General features: G+C 32.9%; 1 protein-coding gene across 3 annotated transcripts in view; it reads left to right on the top strand.

The window, feature by feature from the left end:
- The window catches only part of LOC114328994 (probable cytochrome P450 4aa1), a 150435-nt gene that overhangs the window by 91370 nt on the left and 33721 nt on the right, over positions 1-25344 (top strand). For all 3 annotated transcript variants that reach the window (XM_028278000.2, XM_028277998.2, XM_028277999.2), the window contains exons 2-4: positions 6759-6916; positions 19404-19601; positions 24264-24440. In XM_028278000.2, coding sequence (XP_028133801.1) covers positions 6763-6916; positions 19404-19601; positions 24264-24440 — 529 coding nt within the window. In that variant the 5' untranslated portion in view covers positions 6759-6762. The remainder of the gene's footprint in view (positions 1-6758; positions 6917-19403; positions 19602-24263; positions 24441-25344) is intronic.

The following is a 25344-nucleotide window of genomic DNA, read 5'->3' as shown; positions in this document are numbered from 1 at the left end:
TCCTGCCGCTGTTTTTCGAATACCGTTTTCACGATTTAATTTAGTTTAATATTTCCCGAGATATTCTATTTGTTTATAAGCATAAAAATTGTTTATAATTTTAAAATATTCCTGAGGCCGCTTAAATAGTCCAATTTCAATTCTGTAAAGTACATTAGATAGGTATAGTATCTTGTTATGAAAAAATCATAGTTATTCCTATGCATCATAATTATTGTCGTTATTATAGCGACCGTAAAATTTTTAATTAATAATTCAATTGTTGCTAAACTGTTCATTCAATTTCCATCGGCTTCTGGAATTATAATCTATACGAAAAGAGCTTTTACATTACCTAGTTATTTAATTATTGATTAACAATTACTTATCTAAAATTTTAGTTGAAAATTAAAGACTTTGTTGGAAAAACCCGCTTTTTCCGGGGAAAATTTTCATTGAATTGAATCGTGAAAAACACGTCTCTATGCAGAATTTAATTGCGGTGAATTTTTATTTGGGTGTTTTTGGTGTAAAGTTAAAATCTTTGGAGTTATAGAGCAAAAATTGAAAAAAACACGATTTTCGGTCGCCATTTTGTTTATAAAAAAAGTAGCACACTATCTGCGGACTTTGCATACCTATATTATTAATATATACAATCATAAGATTCGATTCCAGCAATAAAATTGCTGGTAAATAACTTTTCCTTGTATTTTGCTAATTAGCCCAGAGTATTATTATTTTTATTAGTTCTACTCCTAATCTGAGTATTGGAAACTAGTCTTTGTTGGAATTTAACCGTGCTGGAGAGGTGGGAAGTGAGATGCAACCTGATAGATCTCCCTTAGCCTCTTTAGCTCAGGCAATTCGTTGACTTGCGAATTTTAGAAGCCACGAATGGTGTAACCACAAGATAAGCTCTAATAAAGTTTTATCTTTGATATTTTTTTTAATTAGCTAATGCCTCGACAACTAATGGCCATTGGCATAGTGATGGTACAGTGGATTTTTTCCAATTAGGCATCTAGTGTAATGTGTAGTGTGTGTGTTGAGTAAGTGTCTTGATACTTTGCAAAGTCGACGTCATTGTCTTTGCAAAGAGACGCTAATTGTATCCGAACGTCTACGGTCCCTCCGGTGAGTACCGATCCCACAAGGATGAAAACTATTTTTATCTATTAATTTATAATAAACGAAAAATTCTCTACCCTGGTGAGATTCGAACTCACGACTATTCGGACCTTTCGATCCAAACGTAGGCGCTCTTACCACTGAGCCACGGAGGGGGTATTTTTGATATTGTTAAGGCTATGGGTACATAATTCGCAAATATTTTACGTCTATCCCTACTTTTTCTGTCTTTACACGGCAAATTACGTGTAGTAAAATTCACACTGGTATGGATATGTAAACATTACTAGAATGTCATTCTACTTGAAAATGTCATCATTAATTTAAAGAGATGGGTTTTGAATGTTCTTGGATAACTGTTATTTTTATAATTGCAAATGATTAATTCAGTTAATAAATGTGATAATTTTTTCACTAACTATGTATTCAGTGATTGTAATAATTTATTTGTACAACAAAGACTAATACTCAATCGAGGAAAGCGGAAAAGTGTTAAAGTGATTTTTTAATAATACATATATTGTTATGGAACGCTTACAATTTTGAACATCTTTAACAACAAAATACTTGGATCGCAGAATATATTATCCTGATGTATTCTCTGATTGGATCTTCCACAAATAATACACAATAAATAACTTTTTATTAAGTTCACGTCTTAAATCAATTATTTATCAAATACATTATATATCAATAATATTTAATCAATAACTCAACATATTCCCGATGCAATGTCAAATATTTAAATTTGTCACTGATTGTCAGTGTCTGACTGACAATATAATATGCTAACAATATTATATTCGGCTGAGTGCGTTGTAAGAAAAAGATAGATTTGGAAAATATTACCACGGCATTGTGTTCATTTTTTTCAAATCCTGAAGAAACCAATAAATATTTTTGAAAAATTTAAACGCAGAATGAAAGACTAAATTATTACCGAGGGCCGAAAGTCCCTTAGAATAAATAAAAAGTTTATTTTGAATGATATATTTGAAATTAAAAATCACACTAAATTTTCTCTTAGTTTTTCACCCTTAAAATAAACATTATAGAAGTTTTTAGGGACTTTCGGCCCTCGCTAATAACGTAATCTTTCATTCTGCGTTTAAATTTTTCAAAAATACTTATTAGTTTTCTCAGGATTCGAAAAAAATGAATCCCCACTTAAATAGCATTGCAGCCGAAAATACGTACCGATCCTCTTAAGGCTATGGGTACATAATTCGCAAATATTTTACGTGTATCCCTACTTTTTCTGTCTTTTCACGGCAAATTACGTGTAGTAAAATTCACACTGGTGTGGATATGTAAACATTACTAGAATGTCATTCTACTTAAAAATGTCATAATTAATTTAAAGAGATGGCTTTTGAATGTTCTTGGATAACTGTTATTTTTATAATTGCAAATTATTAATTCAGTTAATAAATGTGATAATTTTTTCACTAACTATGTTTTCAGTGATTGTAATAATTTATTTGTACAACAAAAACTAATAATCAATCGAGAAAAGAGGAAAAGTGTTAAAGTGATTTTTTAATAATATGTTGTTATTTTGGAACGCTTACAATTTTGAACATCTCTAACAACAAAATACTTGGATCACAGGATATATCTGATGTATTCTCTGCTTGGATCTTCCACAAATAATACACAATAAATAACTTTTTATTAGGTTCACGTCTTAAATCAATTATTTATCAAATACACTATATATCAATAATATTTAATCAATTTCTCAAAATATTCCCGATGCAATGTCAAATATTTAAAATTGTCACTGATTGTCAGTGTCTGACTGACAATATATGCTGACAATATTATATTCGGTTGAGTGCGTTGTAAGACAAAGACAGATTTGGAAAATATTACCACGGCATTGTGTTCATTTTTTTCAAATCCTGAAAAAACCAATAAATATTTTTGAAAAATTTAAACGCAGAATGAAAGACTAAATTATTACCGAGGGCCGAAAGTCCCTTAGAATCAATAAAAAGTTTATTTTGAATGAGATATTTGAAATTAAAAATCACACTAAATTTTCTCTTAGTTTTTTCACCCCTGTAACTTATTAAAATAAACATTATAGAAGTTCTCAGGGACTTTCGGCCCTCGCTAATAACGTAATCTTTCATTCTGCGTTTAAATTTTTCAAAAATACTTATTAGTTTTCTCAGGATTCGAAAAAAATGAATCCCCACTTAAATAGCATTGCAGCCGAAAATACGTACCGATCCTCTTAATATTAAAAGTAAAACTTTTATTCGTTTCATTTATTTTTTATTTATGCTATTTTCATCAAATTTTGTATTTGTGTTCTCTATTTTGTTTTTTCTCATTGATCGACATTCAGTTTCTTCGATCTTCTTCAGGTAATTAAGTTTTTGTCTCACGTCTATATATCTATGTTTAACATATGTTATAGTTGCTTTATTTTTCCTTCTAAACGTTCTTTTTCCTTTTCGTCGAAGATATTCATAAATTTATTAAGTCTGAAGGATTATGCAAAAGTATTCATATAATAGACAAAAGAGACCAACACATTAATAAAATTGACCCCAAAACAATTTACGAAAAAAGATATTGTCGCTTAGAATGGCCTGGCTATATTTAAGAATTTTGATTTAGATTTGACTAACATGCTCTCTTTGTTGAGGTTATGACAGAACACAGAATAGTGAACGACGCGACGTTTATAGAGTAAAAAAAAAAAAGAATGTGTGTGTACTTTGTACGCACGTAAGAAGTTATACTTCTATTATTATGATTTCAAACGAAATTAATATACTTAACAGGTTATTTGTATTTTATTTAAATATTAAACTAACTTTCTTTACTTACCACTTTTAAAATTTTTTTATTAAAACGATACCAAAAATATAAAAAAAAAATATGAATCGTCCGGGATTTGAACCCGGGACCTCTTGATCTCCGGTCACACGCTCTACCACTGAGCTATATCGCTTTTGCTTCGACAGATTACAAGATTTCTCATACATACTGACAAATTTAATACAAAAATACTTTAAATATACTTACTATTATTATAAAATATCTTATTCTCGAGTAAGACAAATCCAGACACAAAAATTATAATAAATAATACATTTACTAAAAACACTAATATATTCTTTTCACACCTTTACTTGCACTGATATATTTATACATAACTTGAAAGATTCAGCAACTAAACTCCATACTGTCTGTGTGCGCATGCGCGCAGTATTATGAAATTTTACTCTCAATCGCGCCTAAAGAAGTATAACTTCAAAAAATACAGCGAAAGTATGCTGTGAACGTACCGGGTGTCCCAATAAGAATGGCTCTCGGCCATATCTCAGGAACCGTTTATAGTAGAGCTTTGAAATAAAAAATTTTATAACAAAAGCTGCCTCAGGAAAAGCCTGGAAATTATTTTCATAATTGTGGGACCACCGCTAGAGGGCGTAATTGAATATCGAAAATTAAAAAATCTAAATTTTACAAAATTTTCCTAATGAAGGGGCACTGGAAATCCGATCGTCGTATTCTTCATAAAATTCTACGCATATTTGATTTGACAAGTTTAGGTCTACCTTTGGAAATAAGAGGTGGGGGTGAGTGGGAACCTTGTTATGAAAAACGGGCTGTGAGTCCGGTTCTGCTTAATCAAATTTTGCAAACTTGGTCTTGTTGAAGACAGATCTTTTTCGTCAATGTAAAAGTTATGATTTCCAACCAACTTACTGAGTAATATGCCAGCTAGAAGGCGTTATTTAATTTTTTTCAGAAATCTAGTGTTTCTTGGAAAATATTAAATATAAACATGCATTTTTAATACCATATTACAAAATTAGACAAAATTAGCAACAGAATAGCGAAAACCGCATGTTAATACCTTTTTTCTATCTCGAGATATCTTACAAAACGTGTAAATTTAAAAACATAACTGTTACTGTCACCGGTAAACGAAATTAATTAAAAGTAGTGTGCTATGGAAACAACAAAGAAACATTTTCCAGCTGTCAACGTATATTAGGTCTTTTCAACGCTTCTCATTTGTTTCGAGCCTCGTTCATATCTCGTATATGAATATTATACACGGATTATACGGCATATGACAGAGGTTCTAAACAAATGAGAAGCGTTGAAAAGCCCTATTACAAAGAAATAAAAACAACTATTTAGTGATGACATAAACGTTCAAATTTTTGCCCATCATTTTCGTTGCAAACATTTACTCTTTCAAGAGTAGATTGAACAGCAGTCTCAATTTCTGCTTTCGATATGCTTTGAATGGCATTTAGTATTCTCTGGATAATGTATCCTAGAGTAGTGTATGATGGGCAACAATTTGAATATTTAGGTCGTCACTAAGTAGTTCTTTTTGTTCTGTGTTATATTTAATTTTAATAGTATTGTCTCTCTTTATATTGTTGTTTTAATTAATTATATTTTTATACGTTGACATCTGGAAAATGTTATTTTGTTTTTTCCCACAGCACACTACTTTTCATTAACTTGGTGATAGTAACGGTGATAGTAACAGTTATGTATAAAATTTACACGTTTCTCGAGATATCTTGAGATAGAAAAAAGGTATCGACATGCGGTTTTCACTATTCTATTGCTAATTTAATCTAATTTTATAAAGTATGATTAAAAATGCATACTTGTATTTAATATTTTCTAAAGAAAACTAGATTTCTGAAAAAAATTAAATAACGCCTCCCAGCTGGCTTATTACTTATTAGAATGGTTCAAAGTTATCACGCTTACATTGAAAAAAAAGATCTGTCTTCAACAACACCCAGTTTTCAAAATTTGATTTAGCAGAACCGGATTTACAGCCATTTTTTCATAACAAGGTTCCCACTCACCCCCACCTCTTATTTGCAAAGGTAGAGTTAAACTTGTTAAATTAAATATGCGCAGAATTTGATGAAGAATACAATCATCGGATTTCCAGTGCCCCTTCATTAGGAAAATTTTGTAAAATTTTGATTTTTTTATTTTTGATATTCAATTACGCCCTCTAGCGGTGGACCCACAATTATGAAAATAATTTCCAGGCTTTTTCTGAGGCAACTTTTGTTATAAAATTTTTTATTTCAAAGCTCTACTATAAACGGTTCCCGAGATATGGCCGAGAGCCATTCTTATTGGGACACCCGGTACATTACAGAATATATTATAATCATTGGACAAGCCAATTACTAAGATAAACGCAAATAAACAGAATATAAACTAACAGATAATAAAGACTACTTTCAACAGCTCTTGCACCGTCTTAACATAAAAGGGAAAAAGTCTGAACATGGCAAAAGCATCCTTATCTACAGTGAGCACATAAAGATTGAAATATAGGTATTCATTTTTTCATGAATTGGCGATTTTGAAGGTAAATCCCGAAACAGATCGATTTTTATTTTTAAACTATGATCCTTTGGCAAATATTAACATACTAGTGACGTCATCCATCTGAGCGTGAAGACGTAATCGATATATTCTCAATACATATATTCTTGATATATTCTCCGATATAGCCACTTCTCAAATGTTTCAAAATTATCTGTGGATACGGATAACCAGTTCAAGCCATGCTGCTTCTTTCGTTTATTGTAAGTATTTTAAAACATAGCTTATAATTTCTTTTTATTTTGCAGGAACATGGACTACTATTTAGGATACATCTTAACAGTATTATTAACCATATTTAGAACATTAAAGAATTATATGAGAACTGTGATTTTGGCTTGGAAGTTGCCAGGACCCACAGCTTTACCCATATTGGGCAACGTTCTTATTTTAAAAAATCACACAGGTGAGTTAAGTTTATTTTATACTTGTGTTCTTTAAAAACAATAAACAAAAAAATGTTCTACAGATGATGACTTACGTTATCTATTATTTAGCGTATGCAATTTCGACATATTTGTAAGATTGCAATAAACAATAAACAAATTAAATTAAAATTGACTCTATATAAAAATACTTAATCATATCTAATAGTAGGGGAGGAAATTATGCTAAATTTGCAGTTACTCGAGTGTTATTGGGACGTATTGGGTTGTGAACAGTAGGTCCTAAAACCAAAAAAAATTTAAGTTTCCCATAAAGTGGGAGACTTTCCATTTTTTAATTTAATTTTCCATTTCCAACAATCGTTTTTTCCGATTCTAGCGCCATCTATCCATAATTCGAAAAATGTCTCGAATTAAAGTTATTTATTTTTACGTAAGGATTACAAATCTGCAATAAAAAATGGGGGCTCCTATTTAAGATTTTAAAGTAACCCCCACCCCATCTCCATGGGTGTCGTGTTTGGTGTAATTCCATAGATTTTAAAAAAATACTGAATACGTGTATTTTTCAGTTTTTCGACCCGATGCTCATTTCGCAAAATATCGCGGGATTCGTAATTAAAATTTTAAATTTACCCCCACCCCTTTCCGTAGGGGTTTGTGTTTGGTATCATTCGATATATTTTTGAAAATGAACACGTATTTTTTAGTTTTTCTATCTGACGTTCATTGCGCGAAATATTCGCTTTTTGAAGTTATACTTCTTTAGGCGCGATTGAGATTGAGGGTGAATTTATATTGATCTGCGCGCATGCGCACACCGACAGTATGGTATTAGTCGTTATACGGGCTCTGATTGGGCGTTGAAATGATCTGTCAATAATAAATAATTGTTCAATATGAAGGTAAACAAATGTATAATATATTAGTTTTATTGTTGTGAGGACAGAAACAAAAACGTTTATAATTGTAGTGACATTTAAATAGTTTTTAAAAGCAACAGGTACGTAATATGTAATTGTAAATGTATCATAGGTACCTACCTATTTGAACCTACCAAAATACATAGTATGTAATACTTTTATTTACATAATTTGATTACCATCAAAATTTCTATCAATGTTCACCTAATACCTATATTGTTTTCTTACTCTATGTTTTGTTGTATTTTTTCAATTCTAAATTATTTCAATTCAAAATCAAAATAATTTAATTTAATTCAAAAATGTCAAAAGCTTAATCCGCTTAGTTAGTCGATCTTCGCACATGACACATTACCTCCGTGGCGAAGAGTTTAAGGCGAATGAACCCCAATATACCAACCGCGCTGATAGCTGGTTCGAATCCCAATAAAAACTTTTATTTTTTTATTTTTTTTATACATTTTATGATTGTAAGTTTATTTATTATATAATTTTATTTTCAGAAAATACGTATTTAGTTAAAAAATTTTCCGACAATTAATGTTCAGAGATCATTTATGGCATTTTTAATGTGTTTGTGTGTGTTTTATTCTTTTATTATTTTAATTTTTGGCACTGTTTTAATAAAAATGTTTGAGAAGTAGTAAGTATAAATTAGTTTAATATTTAAATAAAATATAAATAAAAAGTATATTAATTTCGTTTAAATCATATAATAGAAGTATAACTTCTTACGTGCGTACAAAGTACACACACATTCTTTTTTTTTTGTGAAAATTTGTGACTCGCCCAAATCGACAAATTTTTGAAATATACACTGTTTTGCATGTACCTAACTTACCTTATGTTAATTAACTCCCCTGTATTAAGATCCAATATATGGTAGGGGTACATTTACAGGTTACAAGGTTTTTCCCCAAGTGATAATCTGACGCGCTCGAGTTACTGCAAAAATCCCCGCTTGGGCTACCCTACCATAATTTATAAACAAACAACGTTGAGATTTTTTATGTAGTTAATCGACCCAGGCGTCGCCAATAAGAAATCTTGAGAACTGCCCTCATAGGCTCGCTGGTGGCACTCCTCCGTTATGTGCTTGATAGATTGGACCTTGCCGCAGCCTCATGTCGGTGATGGTAGTTTACCTCATCTATGCAACATATACTCACGTAGACCATGTTGACAGTCATGGAAGTGAGCACCAGGTCTTACATGGTAGGTCAAACTTAGAAGGTGTCTACGTGATGCAAGATATAATTGTATTTGGTTGAACTTTCGACCATCGATGTATCCATTCATTCGGTGATCATGTTGAACCCGGTGGCTGCGGCCGATTCTGCGGTCTGTATGGGAGATTTTCTGGAGTCAAGTCGACATTTGGTTATTATACATCTGAGATATAGTTATGAATCTTTGGTTAGCAGATTGAGTTCAGCTCATTGAGCAGATTGAGTTCTGCTAAAGGTGTGGTGTTGGAATGTCGCTTAGCACTGCTATCCAATGGGTTAGTGTGGATTTGATTATTCCAGCGATCATTCTCATAGTTTTGTTTAACTGGACATCAATCTTTTGAACGTGAGTACTGCTGATCCATATTGGTGAGCAATATTCAGCTACAGAATAAACAAGAGCTAGACCTGAGTGTGGATGCCGATGTGCCATGTTATGCTGCAAAGCTTCTGAATGATGTTATTTCTAGTTTTTAGCTTCTCCGCAACTATACTTAAATGTTCTCTAAGGCTTAATATTTATTATGGTTGAGTCGTGTGTATAAGTGAATGTTAACTATTCTTGACGCAATTATTGTTCAGGTGGAAGCAGGTTACTTCGGTTTTAGGGGTATTGTGACAAAGTCTCTATTTCTGAAAATAACTGGTTAAACCTGGCAGGTGACCAAACTAATTTTGTGCTTACCGCTTTCAAAAAAATAAAAAAGTATAGGATTGCACTGGATTCGAACTCAAGACCTCTCGATCTCTGGCCGAATGCTATAGCAAATACGCTACGAGGACTGTCTGTATCGGTTCGGACGTACCTAATGACAATTCACGGTAACAAACAGACTGGAAGGTGAAGTATAATAAATATACAATAAAATGTTTTAATAATACTCATCTTACTCCTGAAGAAGACAAATCCAAAGACACAAAAATTATAATAAATATATTTACTAAAAACACTAATATATTCTTTTCACACCTTTTCTTGCACTGGTATATTTATACATAACTAGAAAGATTTAGCCACTAAACGCCATACTGTCTGTGTGCGCATGCGCGCAGTATTATGAAATTTTACTCTCAATCGCGCCTAAAGAAGTATAACTTCAAAAATCTGAAAAATTTAACTCTGGCTACTTAAAGCGCCTCCACGTAGACACCAAATTCGTACTTATTCTGAAGGAAATTCCACCCCAAAAATCAGAGAGCCTCCATTAAATAATCTTGTCACTCTTATGTTACGCTGTGCATACCGCTTACCTGGTCGACAAATAACTCTTATATGTTTCGATAAGAACTGTTTACCTTATGTGCCTTTCTGTTTTTAAAGTTTTGGTAACTGTTATTTTTTGTTAAAATGTTAAAAATGTTAAAAAATAAAACCACCTATCAGACATCAGGGTCATTCAAAAAACAAAATGTTCACAAAACATAAGACTACAATACGATTCCGATGTATACTAACATTTGTACCTCGTCCTCCCTACAGGGTGTCCCAAACTTAACGTAAGAAAAACATTTCTTTTCGTCCACCCGGTGTAGCTAAGTAGAAAAAAGAAGTTTGAGTAAACCTTTACACAATTGTGTAAATATTAAAGAAAAATCTGAAATAATAAAAAAATAGCGGAATCCGTTAATATGTTCACGAAAAAATCAACTATGAAAATGAGTATAATTTTCTATATCCTTAACTTTTGACGAGTAGTTTATTAGGATGCTTTATCTTCATTTTTGTAGTATTCTGTTTTTATTTCTATTATTTTCTGGATAAGTTTTAATAGTTGTTTGATCAGATCTTGTCCTCCGTACTTTAGGAGTTCGTTTGATATTCTGCCCTCTGCTGGTGATTTTCTATTTTTTTTTAATTTCCTTAATGCTTCCTGTACCTCTCCCTCCTTGTTATTTATTTCTTTGTCGTTTCGTTTGTCGTAACTTCAGGTGCTGACAAAAACAAAAACCATTATATTTAGTTAGTAAAGTAAAATGTTTTATTTAAAAAAAATCTTTTGCCTATTACCAATTAATTAGCAAAAATAGGTACTCATTTGCCATATCATTATGTACATTTGAAGGCCATTTTTCTCGGAACTGCTTATTATACCGATCAATCTAACTACCAACAGTTTAATTTGTAGCACAGAGCAAACCAGAAATGATTAATTGTTGAAGTTTTTGTAGTTTTATGCAGAAAATTATATTTTAGCCATAATAAATTACGCCTATATTTAAATTATATTTAACGATGGCGAATTTTGTTCTAGAAAAAATTTATTTATTAACATAATAAGTGTATCATTAGTGCAACAAAATTGCATTTTTTATGATCTGATACTACTTTGATACCGTTACTGCGTATTACTTGATTGATGTATACAATGCAATGAAATTAAAATGTAGTGCCATGTACTGTCCATATTTTCAACGAAAATTTTGTTTTCGTTTATAAATTAGAAAAGTTTATTCGTTTGTTCGTGCTTCGCCGCTCCTGTAATACTTGGATCCGATCTACCGATGAGGCCTATGTTTTGTCTCCTGAATACAAATCTGAAAACGGCATTTCGATATCTCAAACCATCTTCGAGATAACCGACCTCAAAGTCAACTTGCATCTCGGGACAGCAATTTAGGATCTTTTAGCCATCTTAGAGATCAAGATAATAATTGTACAATGGAAACACTGCTACAAACGCATTAAACCTAAATGTTCGTAAAAATACAAATGAAAATTTCATATTATTTCAAACCAGCGCGTAACTTCGACTGACATAGGCTATAAACGCTTTTGTGACCAGGACCCTAAATTGCTGTCCCGAGATGCAAGTATTTGTTTAATTTGACAATAAACGTCAAATGAACTAAAATGTCAAATAAATTTTATTTGTTAATGCTAATTAATCTGGGCAGATTATCGGAGAATAGGTCATTTTTGGCAAAAATTATTTACCAGCAATTTTATTGCTGGAATCGAATTTTATGATTGTATATATTAATAACATAGGTTAGGCTCAACCCTACACCATTGTATGGTAGAAGGGATACGATTATATATATAATAATATAGGTATGCAAAGTCCGCAGATAATGTGCTACTTTTTTTATAAACAAAATGGCGCCCGAAAATCGTGTTTTTTTTTAATTTTTGCTCTATAACTCCAAATATTTTAATTTTACACCAAAAATAAAAGTAAAAATTCACCGTAATTAAATTCTGCATGGAGAGGTGTTTTTTCCAATTTACTGGGACGAAAATTTTCCCCGGAAAATGCGGGTTTTCCCAACAAAATCTTTAATTTTCAACTAAAATTTTAGATAAGTAATTGTTTATCAATAATTAAATACCTTGGTAACATAAAAGCACTTTTTATATAGATTGTAATTCCAGAAGTCGATAAAAAATGAATGAACATTTTAGCAACAATTGAATTGTAAATTAAGAATTTACGGTCGCTATAATAAACACAAAAATTATGATACATAAGAATAACTATGATTTTTGTATAAAAAGACGCTGTACCTATCTAACGTACTTTACAGAATTCAAATTGGAATATTTAGGCGACCTCAGGAATATTTTAAAATTATAAACAATTTTTTGGCATATAAACAAATATAATATCTCGGGCAATATTAAATTTAAATTAAATCATGAAAAGAGCATTGGAAAAAAAGCGGAAGGACACTTCTTTTAAAAGAAAAAACGTTTAATTGTGATAAGTGCTTCCTGAGATACAACCGGTCAAATTTGACTGGAATTTACGGCAAAGATATAAACAATAGGATCATAATTTTTTAACCATCACCTTTCTATTTTGGTCCTCTTTCTCCACTCCAATTTTCATATCTTTAAAGTACTCATAACATATATTATTATAATAAAAACTATCGATATTACGAGTGAAAATTACCAAAAATAGCAAAATTTCAATCAAAAATTAGGTTGTAGAAAATGTAATCTCAAAGTTCAAAATCGGAATACGTTAAAAAAATGCATTTTCTCGGCTTCCCATGGAGCAATTTTCCTCATTCTTTTTTTGTTCCCAAGTTACTCGAGTAGAACCATCTAACTAATGCATTATTAAATGTCAAAATTGCTTTTTTTTGTTATAATAAATTTATTTATTTATTATAATTTTTTTTAATTTGTTTAAATAAAGATTGTTTAAATAATTATACATCTTTCAAATAAGAATATTTGTGTTTTTAACGTTAAAAGGTACACTTGTAGTAAGTTTATCTAAAAAAAAGTCTACCACTGGAAAAAATATGTAGTTTTCTTTTCATATAAATAAATTAATCTATTATAACAAAATAAAAGCAAGTCTGACATTTGATAATACTTTATTTATATGGCTCTACTCGAGTTACTTGGGAACAAAAAAAGAATGAAGAAGATTGCTCCATGGGATGTCGAGAAAATCCATTTTATTAACGTATACCGATTTTAAACTTCGAGATAACATTTTCTCCAACCTAATTTTTGATTGGAATTTTGCTATTTTTGTCAATTTTCACTCGTAATATCGATAGTTTTCATTATAATAATATATGTTATGAGTATTCTAAAGATATGAAAATTGGTGTGCAGAAAGAGGATAAAAATAAAAAGGCGATGGTTAGAAAATTATGATCCTATTGTTTATATCTTTGCCGTAAATGCCGGTCAACTTTGACCGGTTGTATCTCAGGAACCACTCACCATAATTAAACGTTTTTTCTTTTAAAAGAAGAGACCTGCCGCTTTTTTTTTCAATACCGCTTTCATGATTTAATTTAGTTTAAAATTTTCCACGATATTCTATTTGTTTATAAGCCAAAATATTGTTTATAATTTTAAAATATTCCTGAGGCCGCTTAAATGATCCAATTTCAATTCTGTAAAGTACATTAGATAGCTACAGTATCTACTTATACAAAAATCATAGTTATTCTTACGTATCATAATTATTGTGGTTATTATAGTGACCGTAAATTTTTAATTAACAATTCAATTGTTGCTAAACTGTTCATTCAATTTTCATCGTCTTCTGGAATTATAATCTATACGAAAAGAGCTTTTATATTACCAAGTTATTTAATTACTGATAGACAATTCATCATCATCATCATCATTCTCTTTTAGTTCAGAGAAATAAGGAAAAACATATCATGTTAATGACACATCCCCCTCCAGGCTGAAACCAAATTTTTCGAGTAATATGGTCATCTATAATAATAACCTATATGTTTCCTGCAGCCGATTTTGATGATATACATAGTTATAAACAAATGAAGATCAAAAAACGGTAAATTTTCGCTTTTTTCGTCTATAAGCAAAAAGTTAAGTATTTTAAACAAATTTGAGAGTAATAGACTCATAAACCGTATAAAAAATTCAATATGGCGTTCGCTGAATATGTCTATCCTTATTGGTTACTTAGAAAATTGCCAAATAAATAATAAATTTTGAGTTTTTATAAATATTTATAACTTATGTAAAAATTAACTTAGAACCTTCTTATTACATGGAATGCTGAGACTTATGGTGCTTAAATTATACCCTAAATTCCAAAGCAATTGGTCAAATAGTTTAAAAGTTATTTAATTTGTTTATCCAAAATTAATTTTTTTTGCAACACTGTAAGTCAGAAAATGATGAAGTTACAGTAATATTTTGGATAGTTTATGAAAGAAGAAAATTTACAGTACTAATTTAATTTAAAAAAATGACAAAAAATAATTATAGATATTGCAAAATAATTTTACAAAAACATGTGAATTAAAAAAATGGGGGGGGGGGGGGCTAACTTTGTCCCTAAATGTCCTAGAACAGTTGTTTTTCTTTCTAAATGTGTATAAAAATTCAGTCTTTCTAAATATGAAAATAGCTATTTGTATAACAAGGGAGGAAAGTGCTACTTTTCCTCCCGAGAATGAAGTTTACTGCCCGACGCGTAGCGGAGGGCAGTAATCATTCAAGGGAGGAAAAGGCACTTTACTCCCATGTTATACATATGGTTTTTCCACCTTCCTCAAATAACAAGTCATTTTTTCATTTTTACTTAATTTATTTATGTAACTAACCAACAAAATTTATTAGAACTAAAACTAACAAGTAGGTACAATATAACTGTCAACTGTCAAATATAAGTCAAATTATTAATGTAAACATTGTTAAATCAGATTAACAATTTACTGTTTTTTACCATTCTGCAAAATACAGAGTGTTTTTAAATAAACGTTAAAATATATAGATACTTACGTAAGAGAAAATAGATATTGTACAGGGCGTCAATAAGTTATATTTCATGAATGAAATACCAAGACGTCACTTTTACTTTTCCTCCCTAGGGAGGAAAAATATTTTCCTCCCTAGGGAGGAAAAGTACAACTTTGCTCCCTACAATCAGGTCCGGAAAAGTATACTTTCGGTAGAGGTAGGTGGAAAAATAATTTTTCTACGGGTAACGGTTAAAAAGTTATTCTAATTGTTTACAAGTAAGCAAAGAATGAACATGTTTTTGCAAAATAATTTTACACTGCTTAAAATTATTTTTTGTCATTTATTTTTGATTAAGGTAATAGTATAAATGTTCTTCTTTCATAAACTGTCAGAAATATTATTGTAACCTCATAATTTTCTGACTTATAGTGTTGCAAAAAAAAATGAATTTGGGAAAAATAAATTAAATAACTTCTAAACTATTTGACCAATTGCTTTGAAATGTAAAATATAATTTAAGTACAAGAAGTCTCGGCATTCCGTGTAATAAGAAGATTCTAAGTTAATTTTTACCTAAGTTACGAATATTTATAAAAACTCAATATTTATGATTTACTTTGCAATTTTCTAAGCAACCAATAAGGTTGGACATATTCAGCGAATGCCATATTGAAGTTTTTTATACGATTTATGAGTTTCTTACTCTCAAATTTGTTTAAAGTGCTTAACTTTTTGGTAATAGACGAAAAAGCGATAATTTACCGTTTTCGATCTTCATTTGTTTATAACTATGTATATCATCAAAATCGACTGCAGGAAACATATAGGTTAATAATATAGATGTCCATACTACTCAAAAAATTTGGTTTCGGCCTGGAGGGGGATGTGTCACGAGAAAAACCTTATTTCTCTGGACTATTTGCCTTATACCTATGCGGGGTCGGCTTCTCTAATTGTATTTCTCCACACAAGTCTATCTTGGGCCATATCAATGTCGATCCACTTTACCAACATGTCCTGCCTTATCATCTCCCCCCAGGTCTTCTTTGGTCTTCCTCTCCTACTCCTTCCAGGAATCTGCACTTCAAGTATTCTTCGTATTGGGCGATTAACGTCTCGACGTTGAATAGGACCAAACCATCTTAACCTATGCTCTCTCATTTTGGCATCAATTGGTACCAATTAATTACTGATAGACAATTACTTATCTAAAATTTTAGTTGAAAATTAAAGATTTTGTTGGAAAAACCCGCATCTTCCGGGGAAAATTTTCGTCGAAGTAAATCGGGAAAAACACGTCTCTACGTAGAATTTAATTACGGTGAATTTTTATTTGGGTGTTTTTGGTGTAAAGTTAAAATCTTTGGAGTTATAGAGCAAAAATTGAAAAAACCTGATTTTCGGGAGCCATTTTGTTTATAAAAAAAGTAGCACACTATCTGCGGACTTTGCATACCTATATTATTACTATTACATATATACAATCATAAGATTCGATTCCAGCAATAAAATTGTTGGTAAATAACTGTTCCTTGTAATTTTCTAATTAGCCCAGAGTAAATGTAGGTAATGTTAAATGGCAACTCACTATTTTTTTATTTGAGCTGTCTACTGAATTGTAGACATATGTTTATGAATGTTTATATTTATGTAGGGTTATATTTTACAGCGTGTTTACTGAAGTTGGACACATTTATGGGAAACTCTTTTATTTTCTATAATGTGCTGAATTTGTTCTTCTTTTTCTTCTTCGTGCGACTGGGATTACTCCTGTTTGTCTGCCTCTCATTCTGTTCCAGTTGTTGTTGACAGTACATTGTCTTCCACCTTTTGGGCGGCATTTCAACGAGTCTTCTGCTATACGGATTGTTGTTTTTACAGATGTTCGCTAATATATCTGGTTCCATTCGGTTTACATGTTCGTTTCAGTTTTCTTTCTTGTTTTTATCCACCTGTTAATATTTTGAATTTTTCATTGTTCGCGTATACTTCGGTTGCTTTGTCTGTCTCTGAATGATAAACCCACTATTGATCTTAATACTGATGTTGTTGACTTGTTGTTTCGTCTTTCTTGTAGCGGTCCTTGTCTCCGCTGCTTATGTTAGGATTGGTTTTACTGTTGTCTTGTATACTTTTATTTTGCTTTCCGTGGTTAGATATTTGTTTCTCCATAAGGTTTCTCGGAGACAACCACTTACTTTTGCTGCTTTTGCTGCTTGCTTTGTGGTCTCTGCTCTAAATTGATTAAATTATTCAATAATACCTCGAAGAATACCTATAAGGATAACGATATACTTTGTAAGTGGACAGGCGTCTAAGATTTCTTAAATTACTAATTTATAAATTGCATTAGGTTTATTTGCGTCAGAATCCAAAAAATAACATATTTACATTATTATGTTAAAAAGTTTAGAACATATTACTACAGTTTCTGGTTATATTATATCAAAATAACTGCGCATAAACCACTTCACGATCCGGTTTTAATATTATAAAGAAGGTCATCTGGGCAATACCCTCCTTACATTCCTAGGAATTACAACTAATAACAATTGTTGATACAATTATTATTAATTTGTTTTTGTATGTCATGTAGTAAAAGTGTAAAGAATTATGTAAAAACTATCTCTAAAAATTATCAGAAGTACAAAACACCACACAAAAAAATAAAGATCCAACTGCACAAAGATTGGTGAACAAAAACCTTAACACCGTCATTGAAATTGGGCGATTTATGAAATTAAATTAAATTAAATTGTCCAAGTAAAAATAGAGCATAACAGACTGTATGACGAAAGAAATGTTTCGGTCTATGTTAAGCCATATTAGACAGTATTCCCTGTTAAACCATTAAAGGAGTCTGTACTGTATCACTTACGGTATTCTAGATTCTAGAAGATTTATAATCATTTTATCTGCGCCTAATCCTAGTGTTGGCAATCGTTACTGCTCTTTACCATGATGTATCTATATTTGCTATAGTATAGTATATATATCTACAGGGTGTCCCGAAAAGATTGGTCATAAATTACACCACACATTCTGGAGTCAAAAATAGTTCGATTGAACCTAACTTACCTTAGTACAAATGTGCTCACAAAAAAAGTTATAGCACATTGAAGTTACAAAATGAAAATCGATTTTTTTCAATATATCGAAAACTATTAAAGATTTTTTATGGAAAATAGACATGTATCATTCTTATGGCAGGATCATCTTAAAACAAAATTATAGTGAGATTTGTCCACCCTATAAAAATTTTATGGGGGTTTTGATCCCTTAAACCCCCCCAAAATTTTGTGTTCGTTCCAATTAATGCATTATTGTGGTACCATTAGTTAAACAAAACGTTTTTAAAACTTTTTTGCCTCTTAGTATTTTTTCGATAAGCGAGTTTTTATCGAGATGCAGCTTCTATTTTAATATATTTACATACAATTTTTATGAAAGCTTTGTTCTTTAAACCCCCCAAATGTTTGTGTACGTTCCAATTAAACTATTATTGTGGTACCATTAGCTAAACACATTGTTTTTAAAACTTTTTGCCTCTTAGTCTTTTTTTGATAAGTCACCTTTTATCGAGATGTCGCTTCTTTTTCAAAATATACCTAAAAATGTGACTTATAAATAAATTTTCATATTATTACCAGGTCTCTATAATCGTCATTAACCATATACAAATATGTGGTGGATTCGATAAATATTCAAAATATCTCGATAAACACTGGCTTATCGAGAAAGTCCTAAGAGGCAAAAATGTTTTAAAAACAGTGTGTTTAACTAATGGTGCCACAATAATAATTAAATTGGAGCGTACACAAAAGTTTGGGGGGGTTTAAGGGAACAAAACCCCCATAAAATTTTTATGGGGTACACAAATTTTACTTTAATTTTTATTTAAGATTCTGCTACCATAAGAATGCCACATGTCCATTTTCAATGAAAAATCTCTAAGAGTTTTCGATATATGAAAAAAATTGATTTTCATTTTGTAACTTCAAAGGGCTGTAACTTTTTTTGTGTGCACTATTGTATATAGGTAAGTGAGGTTCAATCAACCTATTTTTGACCCCAAAATCTGAGGTATAATTTATGACCAATCTTTTCGGGACGCCCTGTATATTTGCTATATCAAATTTACTCATATTTTTCTTTTTTTTTGCAGAACTAATATATCTGGGCAACCATGCCCCCAACATGTATGGTAAATTTTTCAGGGTTTGGTGTTCCATTTTACCTGCTATCTTCATCACTGAACCGAGACACTTAAAGCAGATTCTTTCGACGAACAAAAACAATGAGAAGAGTCTCTTCTATAGGGCATTCCACAATTTTATAGGAGAAGGTCTGATAACAAACAACGGTAAGTTTCAGACAGTTATAATATGTACTAGCATTAGTGATTTTGCCCATCCAAATGGGGGATGCGATGGGGGATCCAATCAATTGCCATCTAAAATCACTCCACTCAATTCTTTTTGAGTTCCTCCTATTTTATGGTATACCACTCCAATTTTTTTTCTGGCTCCCTCAGAGATAATGTACCTATCTGTAATGAAGGGACATATATAAAATGTTAGAACTGATAATTTTTCCAGATAATACAGGAAACAATAAGAGGAGAAAGGAGTATAGGAAGAAGGAGAGTATCATGGTTGAAAAATTTAAGGCACTGAATTAATTGCAGTTCCATAGATCTTTTCAGAGCAGCAGCGGTAGATATGGTAATAGATCTCTCTCTCTTGTAGTTTCCCCATTACTGAGGATCGTAATTTCTTCCAATATTCCTAACAATGTTTCTCCATTGGTCCCTATCTTCAGCTGCTCTAAGAGCTTCGCAGAATGAGTTTCCAGCTGAATGTTTTATTTGGTCAGACCATCTAGTTGGTGATCGTCCTCTTGAGCTTCTCCCCGGAACGTTTCCAGAAACAATTAATCTCTCCAAACTGTCGTCACCTCTGCGAACTATGTGACCAAAGAATTGCAGAATTCGTTGCAACATATTGTGGACAGCCTTTTTTAATATTGAGTTGGTTTAGAATGGAAACGTTTGTCCTATGAGCTGTCCAAGGTATGCGCAGCATTCTTCTCCAGCACCACATCTCAAAGGCATCAATTTTTTGGCGCTCGAATGCGCGAAGGGTCCAAGTCTCTGCTCCGTATGGAAATATTGAGAATACAAGAGCATTTACCAGTCTCATCTTGATATTTTGAGAGATAGATCTGTATTTCCAAACTTTAGTTAGGTGACTCATCGCATTTTTTGCCACACCAATACGTCTCCGAACTTCTGCTTCACAGTTACCATCGTTAGTTTTACTAGACCCGAGATAGATAAAGGTGTTTACTATCTGGTATTCCTGTAACATGTTAGTCAGTTGAGTAGTGTCGAATCTGTCGACCACCATTATTTTTTCTTAGCTTTATTGATTTTCAGACCAACTTTATTGCTTTCGTACTCAACTTTTCGCAGAAGATCAAACATTTCATGCTCATTTGCTGCTATAAATGTAGTGTCATCAGCAAATCTTAAATTGGAGATTTTCCTACCAGCTACTGTTACTCCACCGGCCCATCCTTCTAAAACCATCCTCATGACATTTTCACCATAAATGTTAAATAAGTCAGGTGACAACACGCATCCTTGTCTAACACCTCTCTCGGTCTTGAATTGGTTTGAGAACTTCTGATCTAGTCATACTCTCGTTATATTAGACTGGTAGAGATTTTTAATAAGTATCACCAGGTGCATTGGTGTGCCCATTTCTATTAAAATTGACCACAGATTTATCCAGCTTACACAATCAAATGCCTTTTGGTAGTCAACGAAGCTTATAATCATAGGTAGTTGAAATTCTCTAGACTTTTCAATGAGTTGTCTCAGGTTCAGGATTTGTTCCCTTGTACCTTTATCCTTTACAAACCCCGCTTGTTCCTGAGTTATTTGGTAATGTAAATAGGTTTTTAATCTGTTTTTGATGATATGCAACAAGATTTTACTAGCATGAGTTATTAGTGACGGTGTGTGGTAGTTTTCACATCTGGTAGTAGTTCCTTTTTTGTGTAGTGGGATATAAATTGAGGTACACCAATCAGATGGCCATTTTCCTGAATTCCAAACAGCGACACAGATATAATGGATGATATGTAATCCTTTGTCACCTAGTAACTGTAGTATTTCACATGGTATTGAATCAATGACTGGGGATTTATTTCTATTTAGTGATTTAATTTAATTGCATCTTTGACTTCAGCGAGTAAGACAGTAGGTTCTCTAGGGTAGTCAGAATGCCACTGATTTTCTGCTGATACCTCGTTATTATTATATAGCTCGCCACAGTAGTTTCGCCATGTTTCCAATATTTCATCAGTATCGGTCTTTAAATTACCTTCCTTATCTATTACAGACCACGTTTGAGGTTTAACTTCTCTGGTAAGGAGTTTGATCTTCTGGAATAAGTCCCTCGGTTCATTTAGACAGCCATGTTCCTCTATTTATATCTCTGCATATTTGAGAGATGTAATCAGCGTTATCTTTGCGGCACTGTTTTCTGATTTCTCTCAATAACGCTCTGTATTCATCGTTTGTTCCGTATCTAGTTTTATGTTCTTTTCTGCGTTGAATCACAGTCCACGTATTATCAGATATACATGGCTTACGACCAGTGGAAACCGCTGCCTCACAGTCTCTGTCAGCCTCGATTACCTTATCTTTGAGATAGATCCAAGTGCTCTCAGGTTCACTATCTACAAATTTAAAACAAAAACAGGTTTAAAAGGTTTAAAACAAAGTCTAACGTTCAAAACCAGGAGTTGATGATCGCTTCCACAGTCTGAGCCAGGATATGTTTTACAGTTGATGGACGACGACTTCCATCTTGATCTTATTAGGATGTAGTCTATTTGATACCTTGTTCGTCCATCTGGGCTGCACCATAATGTGTATAATATATATAGTAATAGATAGTTATGATGATATTTAACCTCCGACTGAAAGACGGCACTTTAAGAGGACGAAGGCAACTGACCTCACTAATTCTTAGAATATTTATTTTCAGACTGGCCTGTTTTTTCTAAATTATGTAATTTACCAGCTTGAAAAAGACTTGTTATGTTCCACGTGTCAATTTTTAAATTCCTCCCGGAGATTCTTAGGAACCCCTGATTCTATGAAAAATTAGTCGGGGACTGAGGGCCTTATTGTGTATTTCAACTTTTATGATGATTATATTAGGAAAGAGTAATGAGATGTAGAATATAGAATGTAGAAAATGGGGCGGCCAATAGAGCCTGATACACTGCGACCTTTGCAGATCTATTGTGTTTCCCCCTTCTTTTAAAGCACTTCATCTAGCTTGGTCCTCTTATTGAGGCTCAACAGCCTTGATAGTGGCCTTTTCATGTAGCCTGGCGCTTCCGGTTTTTCCTCCCCGAGTTCTAGAAACCACACTCGTGCGAGACCTTCGGAATGACACAGAACGTGTAGAGCGGTTTCCTCTTCTTCCAGACAGAACCGACAGGTGTCCTCTTTTGTCAGGCCTATGAGACTCAAGTGTCTATTGAGTCTACAGTGTCCAGTCAGCAGACCCACTATCATTCTGACAGTGCTGCGACTGCGCGAAAGTAAGTCTGCTGTAAGTTTATCCGAATGTCCTTTGATGAACTGTTTGGCATGCCTCTATCCTGGGGAGTTGTTCCACCATTCAAGAGACTTTTGTTGCACCCATTTGTGTATATCTGCTCTTTTTATCGTATTTGCGATTCCAAAGAATGGTTCCGGACCAACCAGTGGCGTAGATGCGCCTTCTCGGGCCAATTCATCGGCCTTCTCGTTGCCACGATCACCCTTATGTCCCGGCACCCAGGCAAGTGTTAACCTATTTCGACTTTCCACCTGAGAGAGGACATTCAATCAGTTCCATATCAGCCATGAATCGACGTGCACCGAGCTGAGAGCCTTTAGAGCCGCTTGACTATCCGAATAGATAACGATGGAGTCGTTATCTAGATTTCGGCTGATTAATTCCATAGCGCACCTTTGTATAGCAGCTACTTCGGCTCGAAATACGGTCGCATATGTTCCTAGATATACCCGGATTTCCGTCCTTGGTTTTATGCCATATATTCCAGCCCCTGTAACTATATCGGTTTTGGAGCCGTCCGTATACCATATTGAGTTTGCTGATATCGGCGGACCAGTTTCCCAGTCCTCTCTTTTTGGTATTGTGATTTGAAAATTTTTGTTAAAGCTATACCTCGTAACCATTCGGTCTACAGGTATTTCTAGAACGAGGTCTGCCTTTATGTCCTGGTATAGCCTTAAGTTTTCAGCTCCCTGCATCATACTTATTGGAGCTTGGCCCTGGATCAACCGATGTATTGTTGATCTGGCTTCACTCTGTATGAATATATGCAGAGGTGGTAGGTTTAGAAGAACTTGTAGCGCGTCCCTTGGGGCTGTTCTCATGGCTCCTGTAACACTCAAGCATGCAAGCCTTTGTGTGCTACTGAGCAATCGAATCGCCCCGGACTGTTGCATTTTCTTCCATCACGCCACTGAACCGTAAGTTATCATGGGCCTTATAACCCTTGTGTATAACCAGAGGTTTATTTTAGGATTTAACCCCCAATTCTTATCACACATTCGTCTACATCTGTTCAGGGCCATAATGGCCTTCTGTGTGACTTTTTGAGTGACACAGAAGGCCACTGAGATGTGTGCATTCCATGTCAGCCTCTGGTCGAATATTACACCAAAGTACTTGGCCTGACTTGTGAATGGGATTTCTACTCCCTTGAGCGCTAGTGGCTGTAAGAATTTTTTTACTTAGCAGCAACATTTTTGTTTATTTTAGTATTTTGTATTTTGACAACGAAACCCGATTTGGGCTTCGAAACGTTAATGAAATCATTTTTTTTGATAAAATTGTGGCTTATTCCTATTAAAAATAGTTTATTATCAATATAAGATATTTACTGTTTAATTTAAATTTAAAACGAACACATTTATATATATTTATTTCAGGATATAAGTGGAAAAAGAATAGGAAGATGATACAGCCCTATTTCCACATGAATATTTTGGAGAAGTTTGTAGATCTATTCACAGAATGCTCTAGCAGATTTGTAAGCAAACTTGAAGGGGAGCAGACAGTGAAAATTACCCCATTTATCAACGACTGCGTGCTGGATATTCTTCATAGTAAGTCAAATATTTTAGAATATTAAGTACTTTTATTAGTCAATAAAATAATCTACATGCTACATGTGAGGTCTCAGTCTCAAAATATCTCCTTGCGGCTGGACCATTGTTGTATAATGTATTTTCGTGGAATATAGTACACTTATTGCGTGTCTTCGTAGGTTGTTGAATTTCGTATTACTATGGTTGACTGATAGAGCCAGAGTGGATCACCTTCATCTACCTAAATTTCATCCGCTCACTAGTTAGTTGCAGCTTATTCCTGGTAAAATCGTGGACCTTAACCAGTAGATCGTTTAGGCCGCTGCCATACTCGAGGCGTGTCTTTTGGTCTGCATCTCGATCTGGTAGGTTGCCACGTAGGAGGTCGATGGGAAGATTCATCTCTCGACCAGTCAATAGCATTGTTCGACTGTAACCAGTTGCTTTATGTTGGGAGCTTCAGTAGGCTAGCAGAAATAGAGGCACCACTTTGTCCCTGTCTCTGCTTTTTATTACAAAAGGGACAGGTAGCTACTGATGGTCCTGGACTGAGGATGAAACGGTGTCAAATTCTAGGTGGATATTTTCAAGAGTTTTGGTTACCTCATCATGTCTTTTCTCCACTAGACCTTTTGTTACTTTAACTTCTTTAATCATGTTTTCTTTTGTCTCTTCGATTTCTTTTTTCACCTTATTTATTTACCTCTGAGGCCTCAACTGTTTTTTATATAAGACTCATGAGAAACTCTCTGTCTTTCTGACGACGTCTTTTTGAAGCTTCTTGTTGACGTTTTTGATAGTTGTACTGTTTTTCGTCAGCAACTTTTTTTTCCTGACCATGTCTCTCTTCAGCCTTTCTTCTAGATAACGCTTCTATTCAGCATCTTTTTCATCCTGACGACGACTCCCTCCCTATAGCTTT

This window comes from Diabrotica virgifera, chromosome 8, assembly GCF_917563875.1.
Source record: "Diabrotica virgifera virgifera chromosome 8, PGI_DIABVI_V3a".
Lineage (NCBI taxonomy): Eukaryota > Metazoa > Arthropoda > Insecta > Coleoptera > Chrysomelidae > Diabrotica > Diabrotica virgifera.
Note: the sequence above shows the minus strand (reverse complement) of the source record. Positions and strands in the feature narration are given on the sequence as shown.